Source organism: Carcharodon carcharias, chromosome 10, assembly GCF_017639515.1.
Source record: "Carcharodon carcharias isolate sCarCar2 chromosome 10, sCarCar2.pri, whole genome shotgun sequence".
NCBI classification, from domain to species: domain Eukaryota; kingdom Metazoa; phylum Chordata; class Chondrichthyes; order Lamniformes; family Lamnidae; genus Carcharodon; species Carcharodon carcharias.
The window spans coordinates 37424342-37437121 of NC_054476.1; the positions used below are offsets into that span (position 1 = coordinate 37424342).

The 12780-nt window shown below is 44.4% G+C and overlaps 1 protein-coding gene across 6 annotated transcripts in view; it reads left to right on the forward strand.

The window, feature by feature from the left end:
- The window catches only part of mrvi1 (murine retrovirus integration site 1 homolog), a 164356-nt gene that overhangs the window by 95660 nt on the left and 55916 nt on the right, over positions 1 to 12780 (forward strand). For 5 of the 6 annotated variants that reach the window (XM_041196557.1, XM_041196555.1, XM_041196559.1 and 2 more), the window contains 3 exons: positions 559 to 662; positions 5820 to 5870; positions 5966 to 6562. In XM_041196557.1, coding sequence (XP_041052491.1) covers positions 559 to 662; positions 5820 to 5870; positions 5966 to 6562 — 752 coding nt within the window. The remainder of the gene's footprint in view (positions 1 to 558; positions 663 to 5819; positions 5871 to 5965; positions 6563 to 12780) is intronic. The other variant, XM_041196560.1, reaches the window with a different exon arrangement.

A 12780-nucleotide genomic window follows, 5' to 3' on the forward strand; every position in this document is an offset into this window, starting at 1 on the left:
ATATTGGTGGACAGTCTATCACCAGAGATTGAGACAGAGAGGTGAAGGAAGGGAAGGGAAGTGTCAGAGATGGACCACGTGAAAATGATGGAGGGGTGGAGATTGGAAGCAAAATTAATAAATTTTTCCAAGTCCCGACGAGAGCATGAAGCGGCACCGAAGTAATCATCAATGTACCGGAGAAAGAGTTGTGGAAGGGGGCCGGAGTAGGACTGGAACAAGGAATGTTCCACATACCACATAAAGAGACAGATGATCGGGTCATTATCACACTGCTGTTTGTGGGAGCTTACTGTGTGTAAGTTGGCTGCCATGTTTCCCTCATTACAACAATAACTCCAAATTGGAACAATAACTTCAAAAGTACTTAATTGTCTGTGAAAAGTTTGGGGATGTCTTAAGGTTGTGAATGACACTATAAAAGTGCAAGTCCTTCAGTCTTATTTTTTTAAATGTCTTCCAGAGGGAGAGAGGCTTTGGCCTGCATGTAAAGTGTAACGAAAGATCTGATGTGAACCACACCCGCTAATGTAAACACTGTAATGATTCTGCCATTAGGTTCAGATCCGCCCACTGTAAACTGTGTAGGAATAACAGTCGTGCCTTCCACTCAAGCGGGGGAGAAACCTCCTCCACCACCCAACAGGGACAAAGAAATGAAGGTAAAAGATCCACGCTTGGAATAGTACAGATCTCCAGGGAGCTGCTGAAGGGGTGGGGGGAGATGCAGTGCTGAATTCTTGTTTTGCTAATTAATAGCTCACAAAGTTTCTACCAGTTCATGAGCTGTTTTGATTGAAATTAATTGGAACATAAATCCAACATTAGACTCCACCTTTGACCTGGATATGAGTAGAGAATAATAACTTTGATGGATAAACATCAATCGGATATGGGCTTCTGCAGCATACACAGTGATTTTCATCATCTTCAGACAACAAGAAACAATTGGGGTGATGTCAGTGGGCTAGTAATCCAAAGGCCCAGGCTATTGCCTTCAGGACACAGTTTCAAATCCCACCACAGCAGCTGATGGAATTTAAATTCAATTAATTGTAATGGCAACCATGAAACTACTCGATTGTTGGAACACTAATGTTATTTAGCAAAGGAAATCTGCCATCATTACCTGCTGTACAGGTGACTCCAAACCCACAGCAATGTGGCTGACTCTTAACTAACTGCCCTCTGAAATGGTCTTGCAAGCCAGAGTCAGTTCAAGGGCATTTAGAAATGGGCAAGAAATACCAGCCTTGCCAATGATGTCCATATCCCCTGAGAAAGAATTAAAACAACTACTGAAGTGTGACTATTCTAATTGGCAAAGCCCAGTGGGGTCAGTACCCATGAGAAATTTGCTTTTGCAATCCCTCTGTATTTAGTATAACCCTGTACTAAATTGATCTATGTAAATTGGGGGAGTTGATTAAGCCTTTAACATTCCTGTTACTTTACATCCTTTGGACATGTTAACATTTCCGATTGCTCTCCCCTGAGGATAAACAGTCCAAAGGCAGTGTGAAACTTTTGCTATTTGAAATTAAAAATATATTTATATTTTGGCCTGATTGATAACTGTGTTCTTCAGCAATCATATAATAACTCCTTTTATTTACGAATTCAGTTAAGTCACATTAAGCCTTTCATTATACCTAATAACTCAGGTTCTATTGTTAACTTCTTGATAGCTTTTTTTATTTATGAGCTGTTGTGAAAAACATCTGGGTCTGTTAGGCATCGATAGTGCATGAATTGTTTATTTTCACAAATCTTCCCCACCCACCTGGTCCTGAGTTGGATATGGTTGCTGCACAGTCAGCCCTTGCTCCAGCTCGCACCCACCTCCCCCTACTGCTCACACCCTGCACCTCCCACTCCTGCCCACACCCAGCATTTCCCCCTCCTGCCCACACCCAGCATTTCCCCCTCCTGCTCACACCCTGCACCTCCCCCTCCTGTTCACACCCTGCACCTCCCCCTCCTGTTCACAACCTGCACCTCCCCCTCCAGTTCACACCCTGCACCTCCCCCTCCTGTTTGCACCCTGCATCTCCCCCTCCTGTTCACAACCTGCACCTCCCCCTCCAGTTCGCACCCTGCACCTCCCTCTCCTGCTTGCACCCATGACCCCCTCCTGCTCACACCTACGATCCCCTCCTGCTCACACTCAACTCCCCTTCTGCTCACACAGACCTCTCCTCATGCTCACACCTACCTCCCTCTCCTGCTCGCACCCACCATCGCCTCCTGCTCACACCCATCTCCCCCTCCTGCTCAAACTCCATTCTCTAGTATCTCATTCTCTCAGTTACCCCTTTCATCTTGAATTTCATTTTAAGTTTCCCTACTCTCCCCATTACCCCAACCCCACTGCCTCTCTCTTGCTCTCACCCTACTCCCCACTACTGCACTCTCCCACTTATCCCATCCTTCTTACTCCACTCCTCCTGGCAGTGCCAGAGGTTCTGCTGCCCTCACTGTCATTGGAACATCTTTATAATTGGTTCCAGTTTCAAAACAATCCTGATTTCTGGAATGAATTGATCATGGATGCCAAACACAAAGTCACTAAAATACCGAGATAAAGAGGAGAGAACAACTCAATTTGGGGAAAACCTTTAATGGAATGACTGTAACGTTTTCACCCATTTGCACTTTGCAATTTGATGATGGAGATTGCAATGACATGCGTTGAGTTGAGTATGCACTTCAATGAGCGTGTCAGAGGTAACTGAGCCTGGGTTTTGAGGATCAACATCAATGGGGAAACAACGTTGGAGGAGTTACATTGCTCTTCAATCTTTCCCTTACTCCTTCCATATCCTGCAAGGCAACTCTTTGAAGAACAGGCAAGTTTTAATCCTCACCAATCATTAATATGTCCAAGCTACCTCTTAACTCTGCTGTTCCTGGCAAGACCATGCATTTGGAGGAAATGTTGGCTTCATAAGCTCCAATTTCAGCATCACAGTTGACTCCAGATTCTCATATAACTGACTTTGACACATTTGACATAAGGACGCTACTCCTAAATTCATTTTTCACACTCTCTGTACAAGTAGGCACTTGCACTCAGAAAAGAAGCAGAGATTTGTTTCTTATTTCCTGCATTAGTGCTCAGACTGCTTCACCGTTATGCATTGACCCTCCCTGTCGGTCAGCCCTGGTCCACTCTGGCGTGCTGCTAAACTCCTTGTCCATGCTGGATGTAAAGGTCCAACCAGAATAAGATGCTAACAGCTCCCCGGGGGAGACTGGGAATAGCTCTGGCCTATGACCTGTGTAGGAGCAGGAAGAGGTCCAACTGGTTCACCAATGTTCTTCTGGGAAGAAAATCTGCCTTTCTTATTCGATCTGCCGACTCCATTGACTCCAGTACTGTGAGTGTACCTACACCACATGGACTGCAGCGGTTCAAGAAGGCAGCACACCACCACCTTCTCAAAGGCAGCTAGGGATGGGCAATAAATGCTAGCCCAGCCAGCAAAGCCCACATCCTGTGACAGAATAATAAAAAAAATTTTTTTTTTTAAGTTAGACGCCGAGATTTATCTGCCCTTTGAAGCGGCCTAACAAGCTGCCCAGTTGTACCAAACCTGAACAACTTGGAATGAGCTATAAATACCGACCTTGGCAGCAATGCCACATCTGAGCATTATTATTTTTTTAAATGGCACTGTATTACCAGTAAGCAAATTATCTCAGTTTAATAAACTTAATAACATAACTCGTGTAGTCTTTAGAAAAAAAACCCAAAGCATGCTAAGAACAGTCTCTCAACATCACCTATCTGCTTAGTTATAACTGTGAGGCTAACAGACTCGATTTTGGGGACTTGAGATGGTGAAACCAAATTCACTACGTCTGTGGGGTAGACATGGCAATAATGTCTTTGAGATGGATTTGCATGTTGTAACTCCATGATCTATGACCCTACCTGAAAGACATATTTCTTTATTGGTTTTCTAGCTCTGGTAGTTCATAGAAGTGACCTTCATATTTTAGCAAACAAACCTTTGAAGTTGGCAGGAAAAGTTGGGAAGGATGTTTTTAACAAGAACCTAGGGGATCCTGGACTTCACTGATAGAGGCATAGAGTACAAAAGCAAGGAAGTTATGCTAAACCTTTAAAAACACTAAGCCTCAGCTGGAATATTGTGTCCAATTCAGGGCACTTCACTATTAGAAGAATGTCAAGGCCTTGGAGAGGGTGTAGAGGAGATTTTCCAGAATGGTACCAGGGATGAAGGACTTCAGTTATGTGGAGAGACTGGAGAAGCTGGGGTTGTTCGCCTGAGAGCAGAGGTCAAGGGGAGATTTAAAAGAGGTGTTCAAAATTGTGAAGGATTTTGTTAGAGTAAATAAGAAGAAACTGTTTCCACTGGCAGAAGGGTTGTTCACCAGAGGAGACAGATTTAAGATAATTGCCAAAAAAACAGTGATGACATGAGGGAAAAAAAATTATGTAACAAGTTGTTAGGATCTAGAATGCACTGCCTGAACGGACAATGGAAGCAAACTCAATAATAAGTTTCAAAAGGGAATTGAAGGAAAAGCATTTGCAGGAATTAATTGGACTGCATTTTAAAAGAGTTAGCACAGGTTTGATGGGCTGAATGGCTTCCTTTGGTGCTGTATCATTCTATAATAAGGATTTTTCATTTTCTCTATTGAGAATACAAGGTGAAAGGCCATGGCTCATCTGGCAGAATGTCACCACAGTTGAAGTATGGCATATGTGGTTAAATCAGGGATTAGTGATTATGTGACACAGAGTTTGGTTTTTGAAATCTTACTGAATGTCAGTGGAAAGGAATGGCAGAGGAACTAAGAAATTCAATGTGTTTGAAGTACTGTGAAAGAATGATCTGTAGTACAATTGTGCACAAGCCTTTTATTTCAATATGGTCAGAATGCATTGGAAGAAGTGTTTGAGGAAAACAGCTACAGCATCAGAGGAGCAAGAGAGGAAGATTTGGAACATTGACCATGACATCTAATATAATAAAGAGAAGGGAAAGTTGCAAAAAAGAGAGAGATGGCTTGCCTATCACATGGCAAGCTTTGTTCCATGTCTGTTCAGAGAATTTAGAAGAGGCAACCATTTTAAGTTTTGGGCAGACTTGGATCCTTGCAAAGAGTACTGAATCATTGAAGTGTTTAGCATCAAAGAGCTAACTTGACTGAAGGTTCTCAGATTGAAAGTGGTGTGAGAGATCCATTTGAGGCTGGGGCAATGGGGACAGGGCAGGAGTAGTGGGACTAATTGGATAGCTCATTCACAGAGTTGGTATAGATAGGCATGGCAGTCCAAAATGGCCTCTTTCTGTGTTGTATGATTCTAAAGGAGTTAGTGAGGCCAAAACTATCATTCCAAATGAAGGGTAGAGGCACCAGATGAAAAAAGTAGACTTAGTGCAGAACAAACTGACATAGAAAACAACAATAAGAAAGATAATAGGAATCATTGGCAAAGTGTCCTCTATTGTCAAGGTGGCTGATAGGATCACAAGGATTGTGGAGGAAGTTTAAATTAATGATTACAGTAGTGTGTTATGTTATCAATACAATTTCTATTGGTTACAAGCTTAGAATGACTCAGTGTTTATTGGACAGATCCCTCAATTCTTGTGCAAATTTCAAATAATATTAATTAGGTTGTGAGCTGTAGTCTGGGGACCAGTTCTTAACAGCGATAGCATAGATACTGAAGGTTGCTTGGAACGTGCTGAATCAGGTTTTTGTACTTTCAATGCACAACCTCGGTGTCACAGTAACCTTGCCTTGTTTTGGTGATATAAGATCTCATTCGCTTATAGCTTTTGGAAGTCCCTGGCACAAGAGAACAGGACATTCAACTAAATTCTGAGGTTAGTTCTGCTACTATTTGAATCATTTCATTATGGTTTCATGAGCAACACCATTTTTTGACTGACTTCCTTTTAATCCTAAACCATTGTATTAGAAACACACAAGAAAATTATCCCCAACCAGAAAGACTGTGGAAGCCAGAAAATCATCTCCAGCAGCAACGGGTTCCCAAGTCATTCTCTTGGCAAAGATATTGGAGGCATCAGTCCAGCCAAATGATCCTGCTTCCCTGGGAACTGATGCCTGCAGAGAATTCAAGCTATTGGACAAGAGTGACTGTGTCAAAGCAGACCCCAACACTGATACCAATGGGGCAGAAGGTGAGTTGGGCAGTCCTACAAAGCTGGGAGCTTTGGAGTGCAAGGCCCTTCCTTTAAGGCCCTCTCAGCTTCTGGTTTCTGAATTAGTTTCTTCGAAGCCAGCCCTCGAAAGCACCGAGCAGGCCATCCCTCGCATCAGAATGCCCTGCAGGGCTGAAATCAAGTCATTTAGCTCACAGCCTCTTTTGCGCGCTGTTTCCTGGGAATGCCTGGAAGCCGATGAGGAACTAAGCTCACCACCAAAATCACCCCCCAAGACTGCAGAGAGATTCGGGTTCAACAATGTGTTTGACTCCAGTCAACTGAAAGCATCTAACTGCAAGGACCTGCCTGCCCAACCGAAGATGCAGAAGCTTGCCAAGCTCCGAGAGGTAATATTGTTGCTTATTTAGAGGGCTTTCTGCAGAGAAAAGATTTACATGCTGAGCTCTGAGCATATCCCTTCAAAGGGCATCAAGGGGCTATCACATATGCTTTCTACTGTGATCCTGCAAGCATGACATAGGCAACAAACAAAACTGGTAATGTCTTGCCTTAACCCAAGAGATTGTGAGCGCACATTGCATGTGCTTCTTATCACCTGCCCAGTTACACCGTGCCATCATTAATTGACGGGACATAAACTGATACATAGCAGAGAGTGAAATAAGGGAAATCAGCGAAGTTTTCCATTATTGTTTCCTCGATCTGCTGTTATTCACATGTCCGACTCAGAGCTGCCTTTGCAAGAGCTTGCAACCTACACCGATAAACATCTGTCATATATTAAAAATCTTATATCTCTGTGCACTTTCTGTCTGCAAAACTCATTTCTTGCTGCCACATTTCTGTCACAATTTGGTGTCACATTTTTTCCCCATTATCAATTTCAGCATCCACATTTATAATGGGAGCTGTCTATGTAAACTCATCATGCTGTAATTACACCCAGCCACCAGTGATGGCACTGCAGTGTTGTATAGTTTTTCACCTCTCAGCTTCCAAGTCTGTATGTCAGGTAATGTTCTGCACTCCAACCAGCTCCACATTTCTGCTTAGCAAAATGCTGTAAGTTTTAGCTTTCTGACTGCAAATAATAAGATATATAAGTTATTAAAATAAGGAGAAAATGTATGACTTTAAAATGGTTGAACTGTATCAGTGTGATCACCCTTCTGTACCTTAGTCTTGACTCTGTCTGCAACCAGTTTGTAAAAAAATATATTGCTAGAGAATTTTAGGACAGTGCATTTTTTTTAAAACAGTGCGGTTCAGGGAAACTAACAGGTAAAACTTGGCTTCTCTCCTCCATTTATAACATCTTGTATCACATCTGGAACACTCCATCTGAAAAGGTAATGGAAACTGATTCCATAAATAATTTTAAAAGGGAGTCGGACAGGTACTTGAGGCTGAGAAAATTACAGGTTACGGACAAAAAGTGGGAACGTGGAACGAAACATGACTACTCTTTAAGCTGGCAGAGGCATGATGGGCCAAATGGCCTTATCTGGTGTTGTATGTTTCCATGATTCTATCCCTCAGAAACATCTCAAAGTATTTTCAATTCAACAAATTACTTTGAAACAATTTGATTATGCTAATGTGCACTAAATACAGCAATAATTCAACAAAAGTAAAGCCCCAATAAGCTCCATTGAGGGAATAGACCAGTTGGTCCATTTTTGATGGTGTTGATTCAGTGGGGATTGTTAGCCCAGGCATTGAGAAAATTCTTTATTGTTCAAGTAGTGCCATAGAATCTTTAATGAAACCTCTGATTACTGAATCTTCTGAAACATGGCCCTACTGAGAAGGCAGCTTCCCTCAGTCCAGCCCCTCCGACAGTGCAGCAATCCCTCAGTACTGCTTCTCTGATAATGCAGCGCTTGCTCAGTACTGCTGTTCCAACAGTTCAGCACTCCCTCAGCACTGCCCCTCCAACAGTGTAGCACTCTTTCAGTACTGCTTCTCTGATAATGCAGCTTTCCCCCAGTACTGACAGCATCTGTGGAGAGGAATACAATTAACGTTTCGAGTCCGTATGCCTCTTCAAAAATAGAAGAGAGGTGAAATATAAGCTGGTTTAAGGGGGGGGTGGGACAAGTAAAGCTGGATAGAGGGCCAGTGATAGGTGGAGATTGCCAAAAGATGTCATAGACAAAAGGACAAAGAGGTGTTGACAGTGGTGATATTAGCGAAGAAATGTGCTAATAAGTGACATTAAGGGTAGAAAGCAGGACGAGCAAGGTACAGATAGCCCTAGTGGGGGTGGGGTCGGGGGAAGGGATTCAAATAGGCTAAAAGGTAGTGATAAAACATTGGATAGAAATACATTTAAAAATAATGGAAATAGGTGGGTAAAGAAAAATCTATTTAAATTATTGGAAAAAAGAGGGATCGGAAAGGGGGTGGGGATGGAGGAGAGAGTTCATGATCTAAAGTTGTTGAACTCAATATTCAGTCCAGAAGACTGTAAAGTGCCTAGTCGGAAGATGAGGTGCTGTTCCTTCAGTTTGCATTGAGCTTCACTGGAACATTGCAGCAGGCCAAGGATGGACATATGGGCATGAGAGCAGGGTGGAGTGTTGAAATGGCATGCGCCAGGGAGATCAGGATCATGCTTGCGGACAGACCGAAGGTGTTCCACAAAGCAGTCACCCATTCTGCGTTTGGTCTCTCCAATGTAGAGGAAATTGCATTGAGAGCAGCGCTGCTTCACTTGAAAGGACTGTTTGGGCCCTTGGATGGTGAGGAGGGGGGAAACAAAGGGGCAGGTATTGCAGCATCTGTGGTTGCATGGGAAGGTGCTGTGGGATGGGGCTGAGGTGTAGTGGGTGATGGAGGAGTGGACCAAGGTGTCCTGGAGGGAACGATCCCTGCAGAATGCCGCCGGGAGGGTGAAGGGAAGATATGTTTGGTGGTGGCATCATTCCGCAGGGATTGTTCCCTCCGGGGCACCCTGGTCTACTCCTCCATTACCCCCTACACCTCAACCCCCTCCCACGGCACCTTCCCATGCAACCGCAGAAAGTGTAACACCTGCCCCTTTACTTCCCCTCTCCTCACCGTCCAAGGGCCCAAACACTCCTTACAAGTGAAGCAGCATTTTACTTGCACTTCCCTCAACTTAGTCTACTGCATTCGCTGCTCCCAATGCGGTTTCCTCTACATTGGAGAGACCAAACGCAGACCGGGTGACCGCATTGCGAAACACCTTCGATCTGTCCGCAAGCATGAACCAGATCTCCCTGTCGCTTGCCATTTCAACACTCCACCCTGCTCTCATGCCCACGTGTCCATCCTTGGCCTGCTGCAATGTTCCAGGGAAGCTCAACACAAACTGGAGGAACAGCACCTCATCTTCCGACTAGGCACTTTACAGCCTTCCGGACTGAATATTGAGTTCAACAACTTTAGACCATGAACTCTCTCCTCCATCCCCACCCCCTTTCCGATCCCCCTTTTTCCCAATAATTTATATAGATTTTTCTTTTCCCACCTATTTCCATTATTTTTAAATGTATTTCCATCCATTGTTTTATCACTACCTTTTAGCCTATTTCGATCCCTTCCCCCCACCCCACCCCCACTAGGACTATCGTACCTTGCTCGTCCTGCTTTCTACCCTTAATGTCACCTATTAGCACATTTCTTAGCTAATATCACCACCATCAACACCTCTTTGTCTTTTTGTCTATGACATCGTTTGGCAATCTCCAACTATCACTGGCCCTCTATCCAGCTCTACTTGTCCCACTCCCCCTTAAATCAGCTTATATTTCACCTCTCTTCTATTTTTCCTGAGTTCTGTTGAAGAGTCATACAGACTCGAAACGTTAACTGTATTCCTCTCCGCAGATGCTGTCAGACCTGCTGAGTTTTTCCAGGTATTTTTATTTTTGTTTTTGTTTTGGATTTCCAGCATCTGCAGTTTTTTGCTTTTCCCTCAGTACTGCTCTTCTGACAGTGCAGCACTCTTTCAGTATTACCCCTCCAACAGTGCAGCGCTCACTCAATACTGACCCTTCAACAGTGCGGCACTTCTTCAGTACTGCTTCTCCAATAATGCTGCGCTCCTTCAGTACAGATTCTCTGATAATGTAGCACTCCCTCAGTTCTGCCCCCAACGGTGCAGCACTCCCTCAGTACTGCCTCTTCAAAAGTGTATGCTACCCCTCTGACAGTGCAGTGCTCCCTCAGTATTTCACTGGATCTGCCTGCTGTGTGTATTCAGATCAGAAGCCTATCCTTTCTGAACAGGGAATGACAGGGTAAATGCGCACACAAAACAGAGCACAGAGCAATTGCTCCGTCATAGTGTAAACAATGTCAAAGTACTGACAGTTTTAATATAAAAATGGTGCTGGAAACACTGAGCAAGTCAGGCAGCATCAATGGAGTTAGAAACAGAATTAATATTTGATTATAACATTTTTTTATGAATAGTCATTGCCTGAAATGTTGGACTGAATTTTGTGACTAGCCTGCTGATCCCAACGTTGGGATAAGCTCTAAGTAAGCAAACCAGAACTAGCTATGGCAGGATGGCGACCAGGTTCTAGAGTCGTGAGGTCCAACCAACATGGCTCATGAGTAGGACTGCTGGACACCACTGCAATGTGGGCAATGCCTAAACACCAACAGAAGTGTCAGAGGCACCATGGAGACACCTTCAGTAGGAGGTAAGCGATTGCCGCTGCAGCAGAGCCTTCATGATGTGGCTTCAAAGTCTCCTGCTGCCTGGGGTTAGATCCCTTTTATGAATTATTGCCAGCAAATAAGGTTAAACCCTTAACCCTCAAAGTTCCTGCTGTGAAACCGCATCTGATTGCTTTTTGGGCTTTTAACATAGCGAGGAGCCCCTGTGTCCCAGGGAAAATCTCAAGTTGCCTGAAAAATCACAGATAAGTGGTTTATTGCCAGCTTCTGTTGGACCTGCTAGTCTGCCCCCAGGAAAAGCCCACAGAGAGGGGAGGGGGGTATACCCATTAGGGAGGGGACCTGATGCACAGCTTTCCCAATTTCCTCACACCCCATGTTATATATTCACTGGTTGGTGTTTATTTTATATGTCTAATTTATCTCAGAGCAATGCAGAGATGAGATTAGTTCCAAATCTACAACAGTTTATTTACAGTACTTGTACATATCTCAGAACTCACAGGATTATCTACACATGGGGCCAAATTTTACAGAGTTAGGGAAACTCTGTGGAGACATGAAATTGGCAGCTAGCATCCATTTCTGAGATTCCTGACCCCAATCCCCAGGTTTCCAATTTTCAGGAGTGCCTTTTAAGTGTGCGGGCTGATTCGGGACACAGGCTCACACCTTGCACTCCCGAACTGGCCGGCTCCATAGTGGGGATGGGCATGCCCTGTCCTTTGCAATTTTCATGAGGTCAGGCTAGCTTTTCAAAGAGTCTTGGTTCAAGGTACCTCAGAGGTGTCATGAACCATAGTCTGCATCAGGGAACCTTTTGAAAGATAAGATCAAAAAGTCCTTCTCATGCCCCCCATGCCAAGATATGGCCCCCAACCACTCCCTAAGGCCCCTCATGACCTCATGCCAAGGTATGCCCCCAACCCACCCCCTATGGCCCCTCATGCCAAGTAATGGCATTTCATGCCCATTCACCCACCAAATATAGAACCAATGAATCTTATAGTGACAATAGGATGTGTAAAAAGCTTTTAAAACAGTCATTCATGATAACTTTCCGCTTTCTTAAAAAACTTTTTTTACAAAAGGCCAATTAAAGTGTTAATCATCCTGACCCTTAAAGGTATCTATAGCTGAAACTGCCAGCACTTGAAATTTCTTTTTCTTGTGTAAATAAACATTGTGCAATTGACAGAAGAGATCAGAGAGCCAGATCTATCAGTCAAGCAATGTTTTCCCAGGAGCTCAGGGAAAATATTTCCCCCCCATCCTGGGGGGGGTGGGGGGGTGGGGGGGTGGGGTGCGGGGGGTGGCGGGGGGGTTGGTGTGTGGTTTGTGCAGGGGTGGGCGGAGTTGGGCACGAACCCGATCAGTGTCCCTAATCGGGGAAGCACCGCCATTTTGCATGCACAGGCCAATTAAGGCCCGCCCATTGTGATGCGTGTCCAGAGATGCTGTGCACTCCCTGTGCGTGCGGGGGAGGGGATTCCCTGAGTGGTTCCTTCACGCATGCTCGCAAAAGAGTGTAGAGATCTTCCTGAGGCATGAATTAAAGGAAGGAAAATACTTTTGAACATGTGCCCTCATGAGCTGGGACATGTCAAAGAATTAATGTAAAATTTTTATTACATTTCAAAACACTCCATGAAACCTCATCCTGCCCATGGATGAGGTTACACGAAAAATGTGAAGGCCGCCTGGGCTCTTCGCCTGCACACCAATCTTAAGGTTGGACAGGCAGCTCATTTAATTGAGTTAATGACTATTTAAATGGTCTTAATAGGCCTTTGACAGTTCGGCGGGCATCCCCAGCGTCACCGCGCATCATTTTACACTTTGGCGAGTGGGCCCCGACCCCGCTCGGAGACTGGAAAATTCTGCCCCAGGTGTTTCAGTAAACTAATGACTTTCTGGGCTCTCAGCCAAGCCTCAATGTGCATTCTTG